General features: G+C 39.2%; 1 protein-coding gene across 1 annotated transcript; it reads right to left on the reverse strand.

Moving 5' to 3' along the window:
- Nucleotides 1-23,172, reverse strand: LOC138843057 (cytochrome P450 2C15). Its single transcript, XM_070057568.2, has 9 exons — nt 22,988-23,172; nt 21,337-21,499; nt 20,994-21,143; nt 18,295-18,455; nt 16,876-17,052; nt 12,114-12,246; nt 8,627-8,814; nt 4,755-4,896; nt 1-543 (listed from the first exon to the last, which is right to left on the reverse strand). The coding sequence occupies exons 1-9, from the start codon at nt 23,153-23,155 to the stop codon at nt 362-364; spliced, it is 1,464 nt and encodes a 487-aa protein (XP_069913669.1). The 5' UTR covers nt 23,156-23,172; the 3' UTR covers nt 1-361.
- Nucleotides 23,173-23,299: the final 127 nt, after the last annotated feature.

Below are 23,299 nucleotides of genomic sequence, written 5' to 3' on the forward strand. Positions count from 1 at the left end.
TAGGATTAGTATTATTTATTTTTTTTAATTTAGAATGTGGAGACTGAAGTACAGGTCTAAATTGTCATATTTAAATATTAAATCTGTTTTACAGTGATAATATTTGGCAAAGCAGTATTGATAGACATTAGTCAATGTGGAAATCTGTGTAAGTGTTGGAGAATATAGGGAACAGCAGACATTCTTGTGAAATGACCCTACAAAATTCCTTTAATGGAGGTTGTGTGTTCACTGGGTCTGAGGGAACAGTAAGATGTGAGAGAAGTTAGAAAGGATGCCTCTGATAAAGGAAGGGATTGACACACCTCTGAGGAGAGGGTGATGGCAGACAACAGCACAGCGGCAGCCAGTTTGTCCCCTTTCAAACAGGATTGAAACAGAGCTGGTAGGCAGGTGGCACAGAAGCGAATCCATTGACAACTGCAGTGATGTCCAGGTCCTTTGGTTCAACCAGAGATTGCAGTTTAAAGTTCTGCAAAATGGAGGTCAGGAACAAAAACAGCTCCATGCGGGCCAGGCCCTCTCCCACACACATCCTTTTTCCTGAAAATAACAAATACAGCAGGTAATCACTTCCAGTGTGTAACTGTTAATGCAACAAACACTGTGTTTATAACTGGTAGAAAGAGAATGTTCAGTTATTGATGGATGGATGGATGGACGGGTGTGTGGATTCATGTGTGGATGGTTAACAATCACTAGTTCAGAAATATTTTTTGAACATCAACACTGTGAATTAGTCCATTAATAATTCAATTATCACTGCTCATTTGACATTTCAAATTTCCATGTATTTTGAGAGACCCAAACATCATTTGCTTCCCTGATATTTGATTCCCACACCACCTCTCTTCTTAGCTCTAGCTATAAACATTTTTCATCAATCTCTGATTCACAATCAAGTTTCAAGTTTTGCATTATACTATTTTTTTTTTTAACGGCAGAGTGGATAGTGAGAGAGAGACAGAGAGAAAGGTCTTCCTTTGCCGTTGGTTCACCCTCCAATGGCCGCCGCGGCCGGTGCACTGCGGCTGGTGCACCGTGCTGATCTGAAGCCAGGAGCCAGGTGCTGCTCCTGGTCTCCCATGTGGGCACAGGGCCCAAGCACTTGGGCCATCCTCCACTGCACTCCCGGGCCATAGCAGAGAGCTGGCCTGGAAGAGGGGAACTGCGACAGAATCCGGTACCTGACTGGGACTAGAACCGGGTGTGCCAACGCCACAGGCAGAGGACTAGCCTATTGAGCCACTGTGCCGGCCTGCATTATACTATTTTTAATGACTGAATAAGAACAGTTTCCTTATGCTACATTCAAGACCCAAGTCAAGTTCCCTTTCCTTTTTGCATGCATTATGATCACTCAGACTGAAAACTCTTGCCCTCTAATATGGATCCACAACAACATGTCTATGATTCATTGAAGCATGAATCACCTGGAATCATAATTCTTTGTTTTCTTTTGAAAACTGAAGTGTGAATCATCAAAGCAGTCTCTAACGTCAACATGGTATCTACAGTGCCACATATGAAATAGACTACTAAGGTCATAAGAATAAAGAAACGAGAGGCCTGGATTAAGGAAGCACATATATTGAAGACATATGGATAAATATCCAAGACATATGACAATTACTGGAAAAATAGCAGGGTGCTCTGGAATCATTGTCAGGTATCCTGAAAAATTTCCACTGGTTCCCTAACTTCATGGTTATTTGGCAGATTTTCAAACATCTTCCAATTAGAGTGACCATTCTGATTTTTCCGTTCAATATCTCCTTAATACTGTGCTACCTTTCTCTTCTGGTCATGATGTCTACTTCTTTTGAGGCAGATGAAAAGTTATTTTTGGTATTACAATGTTGGATACTCCATTCTATGCCTCACAGTTGAGTATAAGAGAGCAAGAATCATATATCTTTTCTCCATATACTTCCTCCCTACCCCCTGCAGACTATGCATCCTTCTCTCATGGCACTAAAAATACCCCCCTCCCTCCCTCTCTCCCTTCCTTTACTCAACAAAAGTCATCAATTTGGTGTGAGTTCTTTGAGTTCTGTCCTGTGCTTTATCTCTATACATGACACTTCAAGGTGAGGGAAAACTATAGAAGAATTTCAATGAAGGCGTGGAGTTAAATATCTTTATCATGGTGTGTGATAAAAGTCTTAATCACTTTTTACCATCTAGGAAGAACTCTTAGGTACCACCATTACGTGTCTATAGGAAGAATGCAATCAACCAATAATTTAGGATTCTCAATATGGAGAAATGTGTCAACAGCCCAAAGCCCCAGTAACCTTGTCAACAATGAGTATACACAGTGAGCAAGGAAAGTTCATAAACACCGGAAGTGGTTCTCCTAATCACGTACAAAGAGGAAAATTACCAGTTCCAGAGGAGGAACCATGTGGTTCCAGCTGATAACAGAATGTTATTTGGCTCTTGGAGCAGCCATTGTGACACTGTATGGTAAGCTACCACCTGAGATGCTGGCATCCCATATGAGTGCTGCTTTGAGTCCTGGTTGCTCCATTTCCAATCCAGCCTCCTGCTAATGCACCTGGGGAAGCAGCGCAAAATGATGCAAGTGTTTGGTCCTCTGCTACAAACATGGGAGCCTCAGATGGAGTACCTGCCCCATGGTTTCTGCCTGACAGAGCCTTTTCTGGCTTTTGTGGCCATTGTGAAGAGAACATTCAAAAGGAAAATTAGTATCTCTCTCTCTCTCTCTCTCTCTCTCTCTCTGTCTCTCTCCCTCTGACTATATATTTCTCCCTCTCTCTAACTCTGCTTTTTCTCAGAGGAGAAAAACCACAAGTGTAACCACAAATGCCTAAAAATAAATACAGGAATATGAGAAACATGAAAAAGGAAGACAAGATGACTCTCTGAAAGAAACACAACAATACTTCAATATTAAAATGTGAAGATGAAGCGTTTGATGAAATTCCTGTAAAGAAATTCAAAATAATGAACATAAAATTGCACAAAAACAGTAAGAAGATTCTGATTTCATCCCATCAAGGTGGCATGTACCAACGCCATCTCACCAGTCCAAGTAATCAATTTCAGTTCACAATTGATCATAATGAAAGGACTAAGAGTCAAAGGAAGCACATAAACAAGTCTAGTACCTGCTAATACTAACTGATAGTATAAATAAAGGGGAGAGTGATCCAACATGGGAAGCGAGATACTCAGCAGACTCATAGAATGGTGGGTGTCCTAAACAGCACTCTGGTCTCAGAATCAGCCCTAAAGGCATTCGATCTGGCTGAAAAGCCCATGAGAGTATTTCAGGCATGGAAAGCCAAGACACTCTGGCAAAAAAAAAAAAAAAACAAAAAACAAAAAACAAAAAACAAAAAACAAAAAAAAAAAAAAAAACAAAACCTAAATGAAAGATCTCTGTGAGTGAGATCCCAGTGGAAAGAACAGGTCTTCAAAGAAGGAGGTACCTTTCTCTGAAGGGAGGAGAGAACCTTCACTTTGAATATGACTTTGTCTAAACAATATAAGAGTCGGTGAACTCAAAAGGCTTCCATAGCCTTGGAAACTCATGACTGGTGCATAGGGAGATTACTGATGCCATAAACAGGAGTGTCAATTTGTAAAGTCAACAACAGGAGTCACTGTGCACTTACTCCTCATGTAGGATCTCTGTCCTTAATGTGCTGTACATTCAGACTTAATGCTATAATGAGTACTCAAACAGTATATTTCACTTTGTGTTTCTATGGGGGTGCAAACTGTTGAAATCTTTACTTAATGTATACTAAACTGATCTTCTGTAAAAAAAAAAAAAAGAAGAAGAAGAAGAAATTATCAATTCCCAACTTGACTCTCACTGGGATTAAACATGACAATAGGTCTGATCTGATTTCATCATCATTTAAAAAATCATCTATTATTTTTCACTTTATGTTTGTGTGAGAGCAAACTGTTGAAATCTTTACTTAATGTATGCTAAACTGATCTTCTGTATGTAAAGAGAATCGAAAATGAATCCTCATGTGAATGGAAGGGGAGAGGGAGTGGGAAAGGGGAGGGATGTGGGTGGGAGAGACGATATGGAGGGGAAGCCATTGTAATCCATAAGCCATACTTTGGAAATTTATATTCATTAAATAAAAGTCAAAAAAAAGAAATTCATATTTGACATGGATGAACAATTTTACCAGAGGATAGAGATATTGAAGAAAAAACAGGAATTCAATATGTAAAATAAAAAAAAAATACAATGGAAAACCTTAGCAACAGACTTGGTGGGACAGAAGAAACAATTTCTGTGCTAGAAGACAAGTCTCTGGAAATATCTTGATGGGGCCAAAAAATTCAAGAAGAAGAAATTAGAAAAACTGAAAATAGTGTTCAAGATGTATGGGATACTCTCAAAAAACCTTACATATGTGTCTTAAATCTTCCAAAAGGTGTGGAAAGAGGGAATGGATTAAAAGGCCCATAGCAAAAAAACTTTATTAAGTAGGAGAAAGATTGGGACATACTAGTATAGGAGGCACATAAAACTCAAATAGAAATGATCAGAAGAGATCTTAATCAGGACACATTTTGGTCAAGCTTTCAAAAATAAAGCATAAAGAAGACATTCTAAAATGTGCATGAGAAAAATGCCAGATTCCCTCCTGGCTCCTGGCTTCAGATGGGCTCAGCTCTGGCTGTTGCGGCCAATTGGGTAGTGAACCAACTGATGGAATACCTCTTCTCTGAAGTTCCATGGATATGAATTTAATTACCTGCTGAGAAAGGCATGAAGTAGTCACTCTTCTTGAAGTTGCCACTCTCATCCAGAAAGTGTCCAGGGTCAAATACCTTTGGGTTAGGAAATTCCTTTTCATCATGTAACACAGATGTCAGTGATGTTATGATGTTCATTCCCTGTATAAAACAGACACAAATAATTCAAGTTATAAAGAAGTCATTGAGCTGGAAAAAAACAAACAGTGGAAATCATGAAAGACAATTTTTGATCAACAGAAGGGGAAGCCCAAGTCCCTGGAATATCAGTCACATCCCCAGCCACACAGACCAAGTAAAGAGCAGAGATGAATTTGTAGAAGTGGCAGTGATTTTGCTAAATGCCCTGTGACAGCATCTTTGATGTGAGCACGTGGGTGGGTGGGTGCCAAAACCTGTGACTGTGCTCCTCATCAAGCTTGGACTCTGGTTCCCACTGCCACATGCTGCTGTATGTCCTTCAGTTCAGTTTTCACACATCTCACATGTGTGGTTTCAGACAGAAGTTGGTTGGTTTGTGAAAGGTCCAGAAACCTGTTCACAGGATGTATGCAAATAAACATCTGACCTGCTTAAAAATCACCTCTTCTAAAAGGAAAGCAAGCTCAGTAGCAAGTAGAAACCCATGACTACTTATCATTTTTGGACAGTTTGCTTTTCTTCATTTTAAAAATGAGGGCGATCTTTATTATAGTTTAATCTTAACTCGTGGTGTGGCTCAGCTCACCACTATGGTTCAGGGAATATACGTAGCACTTACGTGCTTTCTTGCAAAATCATAAATGGAATCTAATTTGTCAAAAACAACCACAAAAAATCAGTCTGCAAAATATCTTTAAATCCCTTTCCAAAATTCTTCAAAAAGGACAAGGTCTTGAAGGAAATAAACAAAGGGAATGGAAGTGTTCTTGATTCCAGGAGACTGAAGGGACAAGATAATCAAATTGTATGCTTGTTCCTTGACTGGATACTGAATTGCAAATGACTATTAAAGACTTCAAATGATACTCTAGAAAAATTTGAATATAGGCCATATAAAATACGATTGCATCAGTAACTCCTAAGTGTGAGTGCTACTGTCATTGTAGAGAAAAAAAAAAACCCTTGTTATTGGACATACATACTAAAGTGTTGATGTAAAAATAAATATACGAATATAAAAGCAGATATATACACACTTCATATATACAACCATATGTGAAGCTACGAGAGCCTTTTAAATGTTGCTGGAAAATATACATTATATTTTGCTTTCATTTTCCACAAACTTCTTGAACTATATATATTTATATACACATATATTACAGTTTATAAAATAAAAAGGAAGATAAAAAAGATATTTTCAACAAATATTACTCAAACAATTTGGACACTTATAAAGTAAAAAATGAAGCCTGATCATTACAGCATAAATAAGAATCAACATAAAATAGGCCATTGGTCTAAACATAAATTTCAGTTTCTATACTAATTGAAAAAGCATCCTCATTCATTTACACATTGTCTATGACTACTTCCATTCTATATGGGCTGTCACAGAACCCCTATGGCCTGGAAAATGGAACATATTTGCTATCTGGCCAATCACATAAAAAAATGCTAACTTCAGTCCTAGACCATTATCTCCATGAGATCAGTGGCTCTAGCCTGTGGTGGAAGAAATCATTCAACTGATTTGTGCGACAGTAGACTCATCCATGCAGTGCTGCAGATTTCTACATCACACTGCCCAGTGCAAAGGGAATGAGTGGCTCATACCTGGGAGCACTACGTTCTCTAAAGATATCAGCCACAGGGTGACCCTGAGGGATGAGTGTCAGCCAGCAAGTACAACAGTCCCCTCCAGCAGGTCCCCTAAAGCTGATGCCATGAATGAGGGAGACTGAAAATTCTAACCCACTGCTCAGTCTACTTTCCACTTTGTTAGTTATAGAGGAAAAAAAAGTCTCATTATTATTCTCAGCCTCCAATATGAAGAAACAAAGTATTTTCATAGTGTGCTTTGCTGAAACAGTGGACTGAAATCCTAACCCTCATACTCAATCTGTCATCAGCATGACAAACCATATCACACCCTGCTAAAGTCAGAAATTCCATCTTTTCCACAGAATGACATTAAAAATTGCATGCTAATCCATCCCATTTTCCCCATGAAAAAAGATTTAGTTACATGAATTTTAACAATTGTATACCTTCAATTCAAGTAGATTAGCTTGTCACATAGTAGCTAGAAAGCCTGAATAAATACTAAAAAACAGGTGTCAGAAGCAGTTAGGATGAAAATCACTCTCAAGATTCCAGAAATCTGTGAACCACAGAAAGGTAGGCTAACACCTACAATCAGTTTTCAACTGTGTTCATAGCTCATTAGGGCCTATGAATCAGGGCAGGAAGTGTTATATCATTCATACTACCTAGTAGGGGAAAGAAGAATTTTATCTATATGAAGGTAAACATTATCTGAAATTCTGTATTCGTTCCTATATAAAGTCTGCTATTCAACCAGAACTTTATCATTGCAAAGATACAATTAAGTGGAAGAAACAAGACAAATGCGGCAGAATGGATGTGGGGGTGTGTGGCAATAATGTTATACTACAACAGTTTTACTGCTCTATGATTACTTTAAAAGGTACAATATATGGGTGAAATGTTCATTTTTCCATTCAATTTTTCTTTATAGCCATTATCTATATTCCCACTAACATAAGGCCTTTTTATTTTTTACTTGGTAAGTTTCTTTTAATGTAATGTAAATTTAAAATATGCAATCTCAGAAACTGAAAAAATTAGGGAAAAGGAAGAAGGGTGGGAGAGGGAGAGGTGAGGGAGAGGTAAGGAATGAAGGGGTTATAATTATAATATCATTATGCTGTTAGGTTTGCATCAATAAAACTTATTGAGTCTGTTAAAAAAAGTTAAAATTTAAAAAACAGAACTATGTTAGAGAATATTTTCACATAAATTTAATGATGCTATCATTCTTTGTGTCAAAAATCTGAAAAGAAAATTCTACAGGAGGAAAAATTACAGCACACAATCTCATGAATAAAAGTACTGAGGTTCCCAAACAATAAGTAGTCATTCAAATCCAACTATGTGTATTTATTTATAATATGTACATTTAGTGAGGAAAATACAGTCAACATACATTAGCCTAGGTGCCTGGTCTCCTGCACCCATGTGGGAAACCCAGAGGAACATCCTGTCTCCTGACTTGAGCCTGGACAGCCCTGGCTTTGCTGCCACTTGGGAAGTGGACCTAAAGACAGAAGTTCTCTCTCTCTCTCAATGCCTCTCAAATAAATAAAGTAAATCTTAAAAAAATAAAAGAAAATCTGGTATGTTTCAATATATAATGTTAAAAATGGAAAAAAGTTTAAAATATTTCTAACAAAAACAAAAGTTTAATTATCCAAGATAAAAAGCTAAGAAATGATTTCTAAACCACTCTGTTGGAAACAAAACATTACTGAGAAAGTGCAAAAGAGCCTAAACCAATGTTATCAAAATTACATTCACAAATGGAAAGATTCAACATGTTAAGATGCCAACTCCTACCAAATTTCTGTGGAGATTTAATGTCACACTGATAAAAATTGAAAAACATGGAAATTGACAAACTGATACTTTTAACATTCATTTGGAAATGTAACCACCTAAGAGTAGGCAAAACAATGCTAAAGAGGGAGCAATTTGGAAGACACACACTGCCACACAAAATCTGAGGGAAACAGCACTGAGTCCATCAGGACACCACACACAGGGACTTTCCACTACTTTCGCATGATGTGGGCAGGGGACTGGAACCACACTGTGGATGTGGGAAGTTTAAGAGCACTGAAGTTCAATGTAAAAGAAACAAGATTACCTTGGGGATAAAGTAGTTTCTGAATTTAATGTCTCTGGTCACTGCATGGGGCAGGTTAGTGGGAATGAGGTCAATGTATCTCTGGATCTCATGTATCACAGCATCCGTGTAGGGCATGCGGCTCCTGTCCTGCATGCAGGGGCTCCGGTGCCTGCCAATCACACGCTCAATCTCCTCCTGCACTTTAGCTGGTAAAACACAAGTAAGAAATAATGGGGAAAATGAGAAAACTGGCTCATTTGTCATAACTACTTAGGGTTTCATGAACCTTAATGAAAGTATCTTAACACAATTGTAAACTACAAGACCAGAAAGACAACTGAAATATAAGATGAGTTAGCATAAAACAGATACAATGCACTCTCCTACAAAGTACCATTATGATATATTGGTACATACAGGGCCATATAAATGTACATATGAAACTATCATAAATAAAAGTAATAAAATGCTCCCCCCAAAATCAGAATATAAATAAATCAATAAAACACTGCCCTTGAAGAAAGAAAAACAGAAATCAAATCTAAATTCGAAAATGCATGGAGCTTAAATTATATTACAACAGGTGTATGTGTGTGTGTGTGTGCTTGAAATGCACTTTTTTTTTTAATTTTTGGAGTGTGTGTATGTATTTGCATGTTTTGGAATGTGTGTATATTTGCAGTGGTACTCTATCATCCTCCTACTTCCCAATGTAGCCATTTTGAGCACTCTTGTAGCTTCTCCTGCAAGTTATAATTATAATTCTTAAAAATGAGCATGTCAGGGCTGGCGCTATGGTACAGTAGGTTAATCCTCCGCCTGTGGCGCTGGCATCCCATATGGGCACCGGTTCTAGTGCTGGTTGCTCCTCTTCCAATCCAGCTCTCTGCTGTGGCCTGGGAAAGCAGTGGAAGACGGCCCAGGTCCTTGGGCCCCTGCATCCGTGTGGGAGATCGGAGGAAGCTCCTGGCTCCTGGCTTAGATGGGCGTAGCTCCGGCCGTTGAGGCCATCTGGGGAGTGAACTAGCAGACAGAAGTCCTTTCTTTCTGTCTTTCCTTCTCACTGTCTATAATTCTAACTTTCAAAGAAATAAATAAAATCTTAAAAAAAATGAGCATGTCTTACTTATTCACTTTTACATAATATTGAAATATTTTCTGGTAAGACAGATGAGAATTTTCAACTCCATCTCTATCCCATATATATACACATGACCACAAATACACACACACAACTGTCACTCCATTTAGCAGAATATATTTAGACCACACATTTTGGTTATATCGACATTCTTTTTTTTTTTTTTTTTTTTTGACAGGCAGAGTTAGACAGTGAGAGAGAGAGAGAGAGAAAGAGAAAAGTCTTCTTTTTCCATTGATTCACCCCCCAAATGGTCACTACGGATGGTGCGCTGTGCCAATCTGAAGCCAGGAGCCAGGTACTTCCTCCTGGTCTCCCATGTAGGTGCAGGGCCCAAGCAGTAAGGCCATCCTCCACTGCCTTCCCGGGCCACAGCAGACAGCTGGACTGGAAGAGGAGAAACTGGACAGAATCCAACGCCCCAACAGGGACTAGAACCCGGGTTCCTGGTGCTACAGGCTGAGGATTAGCCTAGTGATCTGCGGTGTCACCCAGCATTCATTTTTTTCATCATTTTTGATCACATATAGTTTCCTGGTGAGAAAATTCTCTGTGTTTGTTTTTATTACTTTCTTGGGAGAAATTTTGTCACCATTTTTCAATTTACAACTTTCTACCTCCTGGTAAGATTAATTTCCTGATGGTCAGAGACTTATTTCAAATTTCTAGTAATAATTCTCTGGTAATTGGTAAACCTCAGATTACTGGTCACGTCATTCTTGTTTTAGATGTCTCCACGCACATCAGCCTATCTGCCTGGTCCACTCTGCAGTAGTTATCTCCGGGGCCTTGTATCAGCACCTTCCTGACGTTACCATCCTACGGAGTTCTGATTCCTAGATCCTACAACTTGTCATGTGGTTTCTGACATTTGGATGGAGAACCTCCTCTAGTGCTTTTCTGGGAAAATGGGATAAGTAAATTTTTTTTGCAAACATGAAGGTTTAAAGATACCCTTTTTCTATTAATGAGATAATAATTATTCGTAAGAATTCTGATGCTGTTCTAGGTCCTAATCTTTTAAATATGACTTTGTATTTCTCTGAAATGGATGATGATTCTCTCTTTTATTCTCCTGTTCTGAAACTTCATAACCTTTTGTATAGTGTGGATGTTTTTATTTCATTTACTTTGCCCAAGACTTGGAAATAATATTCTATCAAGAAGGCAAAATATGGAGGTCTTCACTGAAGCTAATTGCCCTCTGGAGGGGCTGCTGAATTTCAGGAATTTCAAGGTCTGGGAATTCCAGGAGTTTCCACACCTCCCATTGCAGCCTGTACCTCATTCCTCTGTCCCAGAATACAGGACTTCTGAGGTTTGGTGTCGCCAGAAATTGAACTCTCTTTTCCTGAGGGGAAATTCACTCAGCTGAGAAGAGGAGTTGTGGGGAAACTGGGACAGGGACAGCCCCATGTCTCAGCCTCTTGTTCTACCCTCTTTGACACTTGGGATTTCCAAATCCTGACCCTTGGGGGTATAGGGACACAGACTAGCTTCTCTTCCTTGATGACCCTTCCTCTGCCCCGCTTGGGTTACAGCCTCTCCCTCTCTGCAAGCCAATGATCATCTCTGAAACTGCTCTGGGAGTTTCTGGCATTTACTGGAGAGTTATGAGCTGGTTCCTGTACTCACCTCCTTCCACTTTAAAGCATTATTTCACATTTGTAATTGTGCAGTTGTCTGATAAGTGGGAGCTTGCACAAGGGAAAAAATGTGTTATCTTACCTCATACAAAACTAAACTTCTTCCAGATAACATTCTAAATGAATTTGTCTAAGAAATATGATATTTACATCACCTCTCCCAATATTGTTTTATCCAAGGCAAGCTTTAGGGCAATAGACTTCTGTTGTAATAACATTACTTTGGTGCATCTTCTGACTGAAAGGAAACACCTGTCTTATGCAGCTAAACTTTTGAATACGTCCCACACTGGAGTTACCTCATGAAGCCTCGCTGAATTTCAAGTTGGTTTTCAGTAAGAAAAGCTTCCTTGTCCTTTTCCCTGCATCAGAGCACTGAATTGTCAGAATGAGGAAATGTAGCTGCTAGACTATACCTACCCCTCAATGGGGTCTTTTTGTTATGAAAAGAAAATGCAATGCTGTGCCTGCCACACATCACTCCCATGAGATCCAGCACAGCCCCTGAACATCACTGCTCTTCCTCCTGCCATGCTGTCTCCACTGCTCTAGGATCTCCTCCTGCATTGTACAACGTTGCCCTGTTTTATTCTGATCACTACACTGCACAGAGTACAGTTTTTGGCACAGACTCCTCTAGCACAAACCAGGTGGAGGACTGTAGCTACGGCTCCCTAGCTTCTCTCCTGAATCCACTTTGCTCCTCACTGAGTCATACCTGCGACCTCGGGGTGCTTCAGCAGGAGCAGGAGGGAGTATCTCAGCGTTGTGCTCGTTGTCTCAGTCCCAGCTCCAAACAAATCAGACACAGTGGTTACCAAGCTTTCAAGAGTGAACTCCAAATGGTTTTCCTAGGAATGATTTGATGCAATTTGACAAATTATTCGCCAGGATATCATACTAAATCCAAAATACTCACAGTTTATTTGATGTAAATGAACCCACTGTTTTTTTAAGAGAGTATTAACCACATTTTCTTTTATTTATTCACAAGCATAATCTGTTTTTTTTTTTTAAAGATCCATTTTATCTATTTTATAAAGCCGCCACTTGCAGTCCTGGTATAACACATGGGCTCCGGTTCAAGTCCTAACTACTCCACTTCTGATCCAGATCTCTGCTATAGCCAGGGAAAGCAAGAGAAGATGGCCCAAGTCATTGGGCCTCTGTACCCACTTGGGAGACCTGGAGGAAGCTCTGGACTCCCAGCTTCTAATCGGCACAGCTCCAGCCATTGTGGCCTTCTGGGGAGTGGACCGATGGATGGAAGACTTTCTCCCTCTCTCTGCCTCTGTCTCTCTGTAACTCTGCTTTTCAATTCACTAAATAAATAAATCTTTCTAAAAAATGATTTTACAGAAATAATTTCTGAAGAAACAAAGTCATTGGTCTTAGGATAAAATCTTTAATTTCAATTCGTAAAACGCTCAAAGAGCTGAAGGAAATTATATACAAAGAATGAAATACAGTTACAAGAATATGTGTGAAAAAGTAGAATATAACAATAATGAGAAAGAAAATAAATAAGGAAAAACAAAGAGAAACTCAGAATTTGAAGACTTACTAAGACATAAGTATTCCTATTAAGAGTAACTATGCACAGCTGGCACTGTGGGGTAGCAGGTAAAGTCACCTCCCATATAGACACCGCTTCAAGTCCTGGCTTCTCCACTCCCAGTCCAGCTCCTGCTAATGCTCCTGGGAAAGTAGTGGGAGATGGCCCAAGTGCTTGGGCTCCTGTCTCCTGGCTTTGGATTGGCTGAGCTCTGGATATTGCAGTCATTTGGGGAGTGAACCAGTGGATAGAAGATCTCTCTCATAATGTCTGTAACTCTGCCTTTTAAATAAATAAATAAATGTTTAAAGAAAAAAATTAAAAAAGAGTAACTATAGAGGTAATGGTAAAAATTAATATTTTTATGTTTTTAATATAAGTGTTTTAGTTTCTATGTAATTTTAAATAAAATTATTATAGCATAATTATAAATATATGTTACTGGATATAACATAAAAAGATACAGTGTGTAATGCTAAGTAGGAAAACCAGTCACAGAAGGAGAAACATTTTGTGTTTTCAGTTATAGGTACCTAGAACAGCTAATACCAGGAGACAGAAAGTAGAATGGTGGTTGACAGGGACTGGGGAGCAAGAAATTATTATTAAATGGATATGAAGTTTTTGTTTTATAGAATAAAATAATTCTAGTATGGATGGTGGTGATAGTTACAAAACAAAGTGCACCATGTGGGTGCAGGGCCCAAGGACTTGGGCCGTCCTCCACTGCCCTCCCGGGCCACAGCAGAGAGTCGGCCTGGAAGAGGGGAACTCCGGCACCCCAACCAGGACTAGAACCCGGTGTGCCAGCACTAGAGGCAGAGGATTAGCTTATTGAGCCACGGCACCGGCCTGTTGCTCCTCTTAAAATAATTAGTTTAACAAACTTTTCTGTTATGTGTATTTTGCAACACTTTAAAATTCTTTATGTATTATACAGCCTGATCAAATTGAATTTATCCAAGAAATTCATGGGTGTTTAAAAGAAAAGCAATCAATGTAGGAAAACCCATTATTAGAATGTGGAAAAAAATCATCTCAAAAAATTTTTAAAAAGCATTTGCAATAAGAGTTCAAGTTGCCAGAATAGGAATGGAGCTTACTGCTCTAGGCTAGGAAAAGATAGTTAAAAAAATTGAAGATACTGCATTCCAAGGGGAAAGTCAAGGAGAAATCTGTGGCAACTAATAACATAACTCAATAATCTGTAGGTGTGAAATTGACACTTTTATGTGATGGTTTTGAATAACCCTTGTTTCGACCATTGAGGAACAGTGTTGGTTTTTTTTTTTTCTTCATGCTATTTGTTGAACTCTTATCCTAGTGTAGGGTTGATTTTATGAGCAAAAAATTAACTGAAAATAGATGTTCCCAAAAAATAAGAATGGGAAGAGGAGGGGGAGGAAAAAGAAGTTAGGAGTGCAAGTGGGATGCAGGATAAGTTGGGAAAAATCACTATGTTTCTTAATTTGTATATATGAAATGCCTTAATAAAATTTTAAACCACAGAAGTTTGAAGAATGTAATGCTGGTCACGATAAAAAGTGACTCAGAAAATACAAATAAACTTCCTTATCATTATACAGAATATTTTAAAAAATTACAAAACTGAATCTCATTAAATTTTTAAAGCCTAAATCTTATTCTCTGAAATAAAAAGGAGGAAAATAATACAATCAATGTGTACTTTCACCACTGCTATTCAACAGAGCTCTAGAAGATCTGGCCAGAGATATTAGATATGAAAAAGAAATAAATGCATTCAAATGGAAAATAAGTAAGATTATTTCTACCTAAAGATGATATAAATATTTTTCATACAATCCACAGATTACAAAGAAAGGGGGTGATGGAGCTAGATAGGGACAGAATTAATGAATGCAATTTGAAGCTAACATCAATTCAAAATAGACTGTTACAGATTTAGAATGTTAACAGTATTCCCATGGTAATTATAAAGAAATAAGTCACCATTGGACCCAGAAATTTCACATTTAGGTATACCCAAGAAGAATGAAAGTGTGTCCATAAAGAAACCTACATGTATATGTTCATAGAAGCATTATTTCCAAGAGTCAAAAGAAAATAATAACACAAACATCCATCAACAAAATGATAAACAAATTCTGGTATGTGTACATGTAACGTGGAATGCCATCCAGCTACAAAAGAAGGAATGAAGTACTGATACGTGCCACAGTGAACCTCTCAATGGTGGACTAAAATAAAGAAGCCAGAAACAAATGGTCACATATATTCAGTGCTTTTACTTGATGTATCTATAATATGCAAATCCACAAGACAGATAGCAGATTAAAGCTCACTGCCTGACAGGGTAGGGGTTTGGGGAGAGATCATTTAATGGAGAGGATAGGTTTCTGTGCAGTGATGCAAAGGTTTTGAAAGTAGAGAGTTGGTGTTTGGACAGCATTGAGAATACACTAAGTAACACCAGTGTGAAATGTAAAATGGTTCATTTCATGTTATGTAAATTTCTCCTCAATTTTTACATGAAAATACTGAAAAGGTCTATGGATTTAATGCAATCCCTCTAAATATTCACGGGTGTCCTTGTGGAAATTTATGAGCTTATCCTAAAATTCTTTTTTTTTAATTTTTTTTAACAGGCAGAGTGGACAGTGAGAGAGAGAGACAGAGAGAAAGGTCTTCCTTTGCCGTTGGTTCACCTCCAATGGCCGCCGCGGCCGGAGCGCTGTGGCCGGCACACCACACTGATCCGATGGCAAGAGCCAGGTGCTTCTCCTGGTCTCCCCTTGGGTGCAGAGTCCAAGCACTTGGACCATCCTCCACTGCACTCCCTGGCCACAGCAGAGGGCTGGCCTGGAAGAGGGGCAACCGGGAGAGAATCCGGCGCCCCGACCGGGGCTAGAACCCGGTGTGCCGGCGCCGCTAGGCGGAGGATTAGCCTATTGAGCCATGGTGCCGGTCTTAAAATTCTTATTGAAACTAATATAGCCAACATAGTTTTAAGAAAGAACAACCAATGTAAAAATCTCACACTTCTTTACCTGAAAGTACAGTAGTTAAGACTTCAGGGTGATACAGCAGCTGGCATGATGACAGACACAAAGATCAATGGAATGGAAATGACAGCCCACAAACAAACTTATATTTATGTTCATTTGACTTATGGCCAGGGTGCCAAAGTAATTCAATGGGAAAAAGATAGCCTTTTCAACAAACAGTGCAGTGATGACATGATCCATGCTCCTAGGTTGTCTTCAAGACACCAACCTCTGTCTCCATGTCTGTACAATTTATTGTGTTACACTCAGCTAAATCCATTTCTCCCGTCTACCTATTCTTTCCCATTATACAACTGAACACCTCCACACACATCACTCACTCCAGCTGAAATTCCCTCTCCTGTCCTGCACCGCAAATTTCTAATGACCTCCTTCAATGTGTGGGATATTCAGAATAAGCTATGTTCCCCTCTCCCTTACACATGTGCAATGATGATGTCATCTTCACATTACACCATGACACTTTGTGATTTTTTTAATTGTTTGTAATTGTTTATTTGTATATGAGATATGCACTATGTTTCTCCTTGGCAGGATTATTTTTATCTAAAAACAGGATGAGGTATTCTAATTATTTAACAACTTAATTTTATATTATATGTCTTCAGAACATTTCTGATAATGTACATTATGGGAAATATATATTGGCTTTCATTTTTTACAACAAAATAACTTATCTTTTAATTCTTTATTTACACAAAATTTATATAAAGTAGCCTAATATTTTTCATGATACTGGGAGTTCATTCATTCTATAGATATGTAAATTGCTAGTCAAACCAGCCTGACCATTTAACTATCCATTGTATATACATAATTATTCAATGAATCTAAAAATACACAAGAAAACAAATAACAAGCTGTTGTGAACAACTTACTTGATCCATTTTGATCAAGAAGCTATCAATAAAGTCCCGAGGGTTGTTAACATCCAGAGACTTTTGGTGTTCTTTCACTTTCTCCATAATAAAATTTTTTGTATATTCAATATTTTTTACTAAGGTGTTATGAATTCCCGGTAAATAGTCAGTGAGAACAGGGAAATTATTGCAAATCTAAAAGAGAGTACAATAATTTGTTAAACCTATGTATATGTATTCATATATACATGCAAACCCTGCTATAAATAGGAATTACAGCTATAAATATGAATAAAATAATGTCCATCTTAAGAAGGAAGCTTTTAGTGTAAATATGTCGTATTTCTATATACTTATAAAATATTTGAGGGTGAGGAGTCTGACCAGATGATCAAAGATGAAATTAATTTCCTAGACTCACACACTTTTACATGAATCTCATTTTTTTTCAAAAATCATTTCCTACAAACTTAAAATATAATAGGAAGCTGGCGCCGCGGCTCAATAGGCTAATCCTCCACCTTGCGGCGCCGGCACACCGGGTTCTTGTCCTGGTCGGGGCGCCGGATTCTGTCCCGGTTTCCCCTCTTCCAGGCCAGCTCTCTGCTGTGGCCAGGGAGTACAGTGGAGGATGGCCCAAGTGCTTGGACCCTGCACCCAAGGGGAGACCAGGAGAAGCACCTGGCTCCTGCCATCGGATCAGTGCGGTGCGCTGGCTGCAGCGCACAGGCCACGGCGGCCATTGGAGGGTGAACCAACAGCAAAGATAGACCTTTCTCTCTCTGTCTCTCTCTCTCTCTCTCTCACTGTCCTCTCTGCCTGTCAAAAAATAATATATATATATATATATATATATATATATATAATAGGATATGACGGCATTGTGGTGCAGCAGGTAAAACTACCACTTGTGAAGCCTGCATCTCATATGTGTGCTGCTTTGAGTCCTAGCCATGTTTCTGTTGATGTTCAGAAAGTGAGCAGCAGATAGAAGGTATCCTCTCTCCCTCTCTCTTCTTTCTTCTTCCTCTGTTTCTTCTGCTTCTCTCCCTCCTACCCTTTGTTTCTCCCTCTCTCTCTGATCCTGCCATCATATGCATAAATATTTTAACAAAATAACAGCCTGGATGCTCAATGATTAACAAAGATATTCTTTGTCCAGTCATCAAAGTGGCTTCATAGAAATAGGACTTGGAGTTTAGTGGAAAATTCACTGGACAAGAAGATAATGGACATAAACGCCAGCCCAGTATTTGGACACTCTTTTTCTTGTGAGTAAATTAAAGTTTCCATCACCTTTCACAGTGTTCAATGACATCAGCTCTGCTGACAATGCTATCTAAACATTCTCTTCACAACTTGGTCCATATAGAACTTAGCATCTGTCAAATAAAGGAACATAAATGGCTTGTCAGGAACAAAAGATCTCACTCTCACCTGCAACCATGGAGAGCTCAGAATCCTAACATTTTCATTGAATTTTTCCATCAGTTTAAGAAAATGCTCATCTTTATAATCAAAGCGATTATGGAAAATAATGGAGCAGATCACATTGCAGGGAGCACAGCCCAGGATAAAGGTGGGATCACAGGGTGAGGCTGAAGGATTGAAAACAATTTTAAAACACCATTAAAATATAGATATGAAGCACTTTATATTTGTTCCTGGTAATTTAGAAATTTTAAGCAATGTCTTGCCTACAAATTCCTGTGACAGTAAAAAAAAGGACACACATAAAATCAACACATCACTTTACTGTAAGCCTGAGTTGGACATTATAACCTAGCTGGCTAAATAATGCTATTTCCAATACTCAATTCACAAATATTGTTTTTTTATGCACCCTTTTATCACAAGAGATCTGCTATTTGGGAAGGATAATGAAAACAGTTTTAAACTTAATAATTCAAGTTTTCAAACCAGAATCATGCATGTATACAATGTCTTAAGACAATAAAGCACTGAAATGGAAGGCAGAAAATAGTGTGGGCCAGGAAACTTCTTATAGATAAAATAACGAATAGTCACAAATAATGAAAAATGAAGTGTTGAACCAGAGGAGAGGGAAAAAGAAACATTGTGGGAAAATTCACATACTTAAAAGAAAAAAATTGTTAAAGCCGAAGGCATCCATGTAATATGAGAAAAAAACAAAAACTAAATTTTTAGGCTTATGATACCATCTAAGATGGGTTCAACACTAGGCCCCACCCATAACTCCACTTCCTGACAATTCAGACTCTTGCAGGCAGCAGGTGATGGCTCAAGTAGCTGAGTTCTTGCCACCCAAGTGGGAGACCTAATCGAGTACCCACTTCTGGCTCAATTATAGGCCTGGCTATGTGGGAATCTGGGGAGTGAACTAGTAGATGAGATCTCTCTCTCTCTCTCTCTCTCTCTCTCTCTGTGTGTGTGTGTATGTGTGTGTGTGTGTGGTGTGTCTATCAAAACGGTTGACTTTCACTTTAAAGAAAAAATTTTGAAAAATAAATAATGAAACCCTAAGTTTGGATATGTTTACTGAAAGGAGTAAAGTGAGAATTTTAATGTTTTTTTATTTCAAGCATACATCCCACAATACAGAAGCCAAAAAGTAACTGGAGTCTTCTTTATCAAGAGTTTCAATGTTAAAGAAATTTCCTTTCTTGAGAAGTGAACAGCCAATATATCTTATTGCTTTCCATATTTAACATACTTGAGAAAAGCTCTCTTTTAGTAGATGCTAACATATTGTTCTGTACAACTATACCCAACATCAAAATGTGTTTTAATAAAATTTAAAAATTACTCGTAAGTTAAGCCAAGTCTCTCATCTTACAGATAAACAAATAAATATGCAGGAGAGGTTTTCACTTTAAATGGAAGACTTGTACAGTACAAATGTTACAATCAAATGATCAGTAAACTTCATAGGTAAAGAGCTCCCAAATTCATAGCTATAGACACCTCAAAGCCCCCTCCAAAAGGGCATCTTGATTAAAAGTGGTCAGAATACATGGTAGAGAACAGGACATTAGGATACCTGAGTTACTTGCTTCTCTGTCAGGCTTTCTTAACATTTATAGTACTCCACATATTTAGACAAATTTTTTTTACCCCAATAATGTAGAGGATAATTTGGAAAGCCCTGGGAACTGTGTATTTTTGATGTATGTGTGTATGGATATGTTACCTACAGAAAACCTTATTTTCAGTATTTCACTTTGCTTAGAAGAGAGAATTATAAAACAAGGTAATTTGGAAACTGAACTGATAATCAGACACAATGTGAGCAACACATCTCGGAGCAGTAGACCTGATTGTGGGAGGAAAATATGTCACAATTTCTCAAACAAAATAAAATAAACACAGAGAGAAAGCAAAGCAGAAACAAAGCCACACTCTGCTAAGGAAAGTCAATATAAACAGCTATTATCAACAGTTGAAATTTTGTTAAATAAATCGTTTCATGTTTGTGTATTCACAGAAATATGTTACAGGCTATATTACTCAAAAGAAATAAATCTACAGAGGAAATAGACTCAACAAGGGAGAGCAATTTTTATAAACAGTGTGATTACAGAGAATAGTAAGTGACAGGAACTTTGTTAGGAATTGCCTAGGGAGACAAAACTGCACACAACACCACTGGTGTCCAGCACTAGGCACTGGGCCTGGGGAACCTCAGACATGTCAGTGAAGCTGAGCATGCAGATGTGAACGCCCACGAGGGGCGGTTCATGCCCCATCAGTGGCTGATGGGTCTTTGCCACCATATGCCTTTGCCAAGTTTCCACCATGAAACGTTCTACAATAGGTTACAGCATTCAGACTATGGAGAAAATATTGCCTTTCCATTCTTTCAGAAATTATACTTAAAACTTATATTCATGATTTCTGATTGGAAATTATAGAAACTGACTTGGAACAGAAGAGTATTAAATGAACTTTTACACCCACACCAGATGTAGAACCACGCTGTACACACAGCACAGATCCGTACATACTCCTGATTTCTCTGCTTCAAACTGCCCCTCCCACCATGGGAGTGACACCAGGCCTCAGGATGAAGGCTCCGCCCAGCCTGCGAGGTTTCCCAGGGCAGCATATTCGGGGGAGCAATGTGAGGTCAGTGATGTGGGGTAAGGGTCACCCACCATTGGTTTTTCTCAGCTCCTCCACCAGGCAGCGGGCCTCCTCTTGAACTCGGTCCTCAATGCTCCTCTTCCCCATCCCGAAATTCCGCAGGGTCATGAGCGAGAAGCGCCGCATCTCCTTCCATGTGTTTGCATTGCTGAAAAGGATTCCTGCCAGAATGAGAAACAGAAACTAGGAGGGAGGGAGATCCCAGCAAGTAGGAAGACGCTGACATGAGGCAGCCACACAGATGACCAAGTTCTGTCTGAGGAGCTTTTCAAGTCTGTTTTCTAAGATCTCCATTTCATTACCACTGTTTAACACACACACACACACACAACACACACAAACACACACACTTACCGAGTCCCTTATTAACTTTTTCAGCTATAGGAAAATGGCCTCTTCCAGCGAACTCCTCTCCATGGTCAATCAGGGCCTCCTTCACTGCCTCATATCCATGCAGCACCACAGTGGGCTTCATGCCCAGATACACAGTGAACACGGGGCCATAGCGTTCTGAGAACTGGGAAGAGAAACAAATATCACCAAAGAAAGCACATGTCAGCCACATAGTGTGTCTGATTCAGATGGAAATTATCATTGTCTATGTAATTTCTTTATTATGCCTTGGATTCAAATATTTTTATTTATATCTAAATATGATAGTGATTATTATGGATGCCACTCTGAATGACCTATGATGTGGCATAGGATCACAGTGGTAGTTGGTATGCAGTTTACAGTTATTCTCTACCAAAACACTTAACAATTTTATTTGTACAAGTCAATAAATAAACTTTGAGAATTCCAAATTTATTTTCAGTTTCCTGTAACTGGTCATTACAGACTATTTGCTGCTTAGTCAATCTTTGTGGCTTGACATCAATACCCAGGTGGCCATATGACATTAGTAATGTATATTCTTGAAAGCATCCCAAGTAAGCCTAATGCCCAGCCCAGTTTGAAATCTGTTAGTATCAGTAAGACAGAAAGAGAACAACCAAGATATCTTTCTCTCGGTGTCTCTTTCTGTACCTTTGCCTTTCCAATAAATAAAAACAAATCTTGAAGAACAACTTGCCATGCACATGGGAGACCCAGGAAGAGATGCTGGCTCCAAGTTGGTTTGGCTCAGCCTTGATCATTGCAGCTCTTTGTGCAGTTAAACAGCAAATGGGATCTCTTTTTTATGTTTGTTCAATTATAAGGCAGAGTTACAGAGAGAGGGGAGAATAGACAGAGAGGGAAATATCTTCCATTTGCTGGTTCACTCCCCAAATGACAGCAACAGCTAGGGCTGGGCCAGGCTGATGCTAGAATCCAGGAGCTTCTTTTGGGTCTCCCATATGGGTGCAGGGGTGCAATGAATTGCATCATTCTCTGCTACTTTCCCAGGTATTCCCAGGTACATCTAGGGAGAAGGATAGGAAGTAGAGCATCCTGGTCTTGAAGAAGCACCCATATGGGATGCAAAATCAGAAGTGGAGGCTTACCCTGTTATACTACAAGGCTGGCCAAGAGATCTCTTACTCTGTCTATCTGTCCCTCTGTTTCTGTCACTCTGCCTTTTGAGTAAATAAAATAAATCTTGAAGGAGAGGGAGGAGATGAGGAGGAGGAAGAGGAGGAGGAGAGAAGGAGGAGAGGACAAGAAGAGGTCAAGAGTATGAAGAGGTGGAGAGGAAGAAGGAGGAGGAGGAGAGAGGAGGAGGATGAAGAGGAGAGGAGGAGGATGAAGAAGAAGAGATGAGGAGGGTGATGAGGAGGAGAGGAGGAGGGTGAAGAAGAGGAGAGGAGGAGGGTGAAGAAGAGAAGAGGAGGAGGGTGAAGAAGAGGAGAGGAGGGGGATGAAGAAGAGGAGAAGAGGAGAGGAAAAAGAGGAGGAGAGGACGAGGATGAAGAGGAGTAGAGGAAGAGGAGGATGAAGATAAGGAGAGCAGGGGGAGGATGAAGAGGAAGAGGAAGAGAGGAGGAAATAGAGGAGGAGGAAGAGGTACATAATGAATACTTACCTTAGTTAGGGATTTGCTGATGTCTTTAACATCTATCTGGAGAATATTTCCAACGACTGGGAAAGGAGTGGGGCCAGGAGGGAGCTTCCCTCTTCCAGAATTCTGCTTCCAGAGAGAAAGAAGAAGCAAACAGCAGAGACCCAACACCAGGACCAAAACTGGCTCCATTCTCTTCTTCCTGGGATAATTGTGAGCCAGGAAGCACAGGCTTTTATACCACTCTCACTAATATGCTTCTCTGACGTGTCAAGCAACAGTGCACCTTATCCTCTCTTCCAAGTGGACTTTGCCTCTGTGACAGAGATAAAAACG

The sequence above is a fragment of the Oryctolagus cuniculus genome, chromosome 15, assembly GCF_051225735.1.
Source record: "Oryctolagus cuniculus isolate XC-2025 breed Fujian yellow rabbit chromosome 15, ASM5122573v1, whole genome shotgun sequence".
NCBI classification, from domain to species: domain Eukaryota; kingdom Metazoa; phylum Chordata; class Mammalia; order Lagomorpha; family Leporidae; genus Oryctolagus; species Oryctolagus cuniculus.

What these genes read in the sequence shown, in the direction of transcription:
- LOC138843057 (XM_070057568.2), bottom strand. Translation starts at nt 23,155, where the DNA reads ATGGAGCCAGTTTTGGTCCTGGTGTTGGGTCTCTGCTGTTTGCTTCTT. An exon ending in TCTTGATCAAAATGGATCAA is followed by an intron (nt 12,247 to 16,875) that starts GTAAGTTGTTCA and finishes AATCATTCCTAG; the next exon opens with GAAAACCATTTGGAGTTCAC. An exon ending in CTTCATGCCTTTCTCAGCAG is followed by an intron (nt 544 to 4,754) that starts GTAATTAAATTC and finishes TGTTATTTTCAG; the next exon opens with GAAAAAGGATGTGTGTGGGA.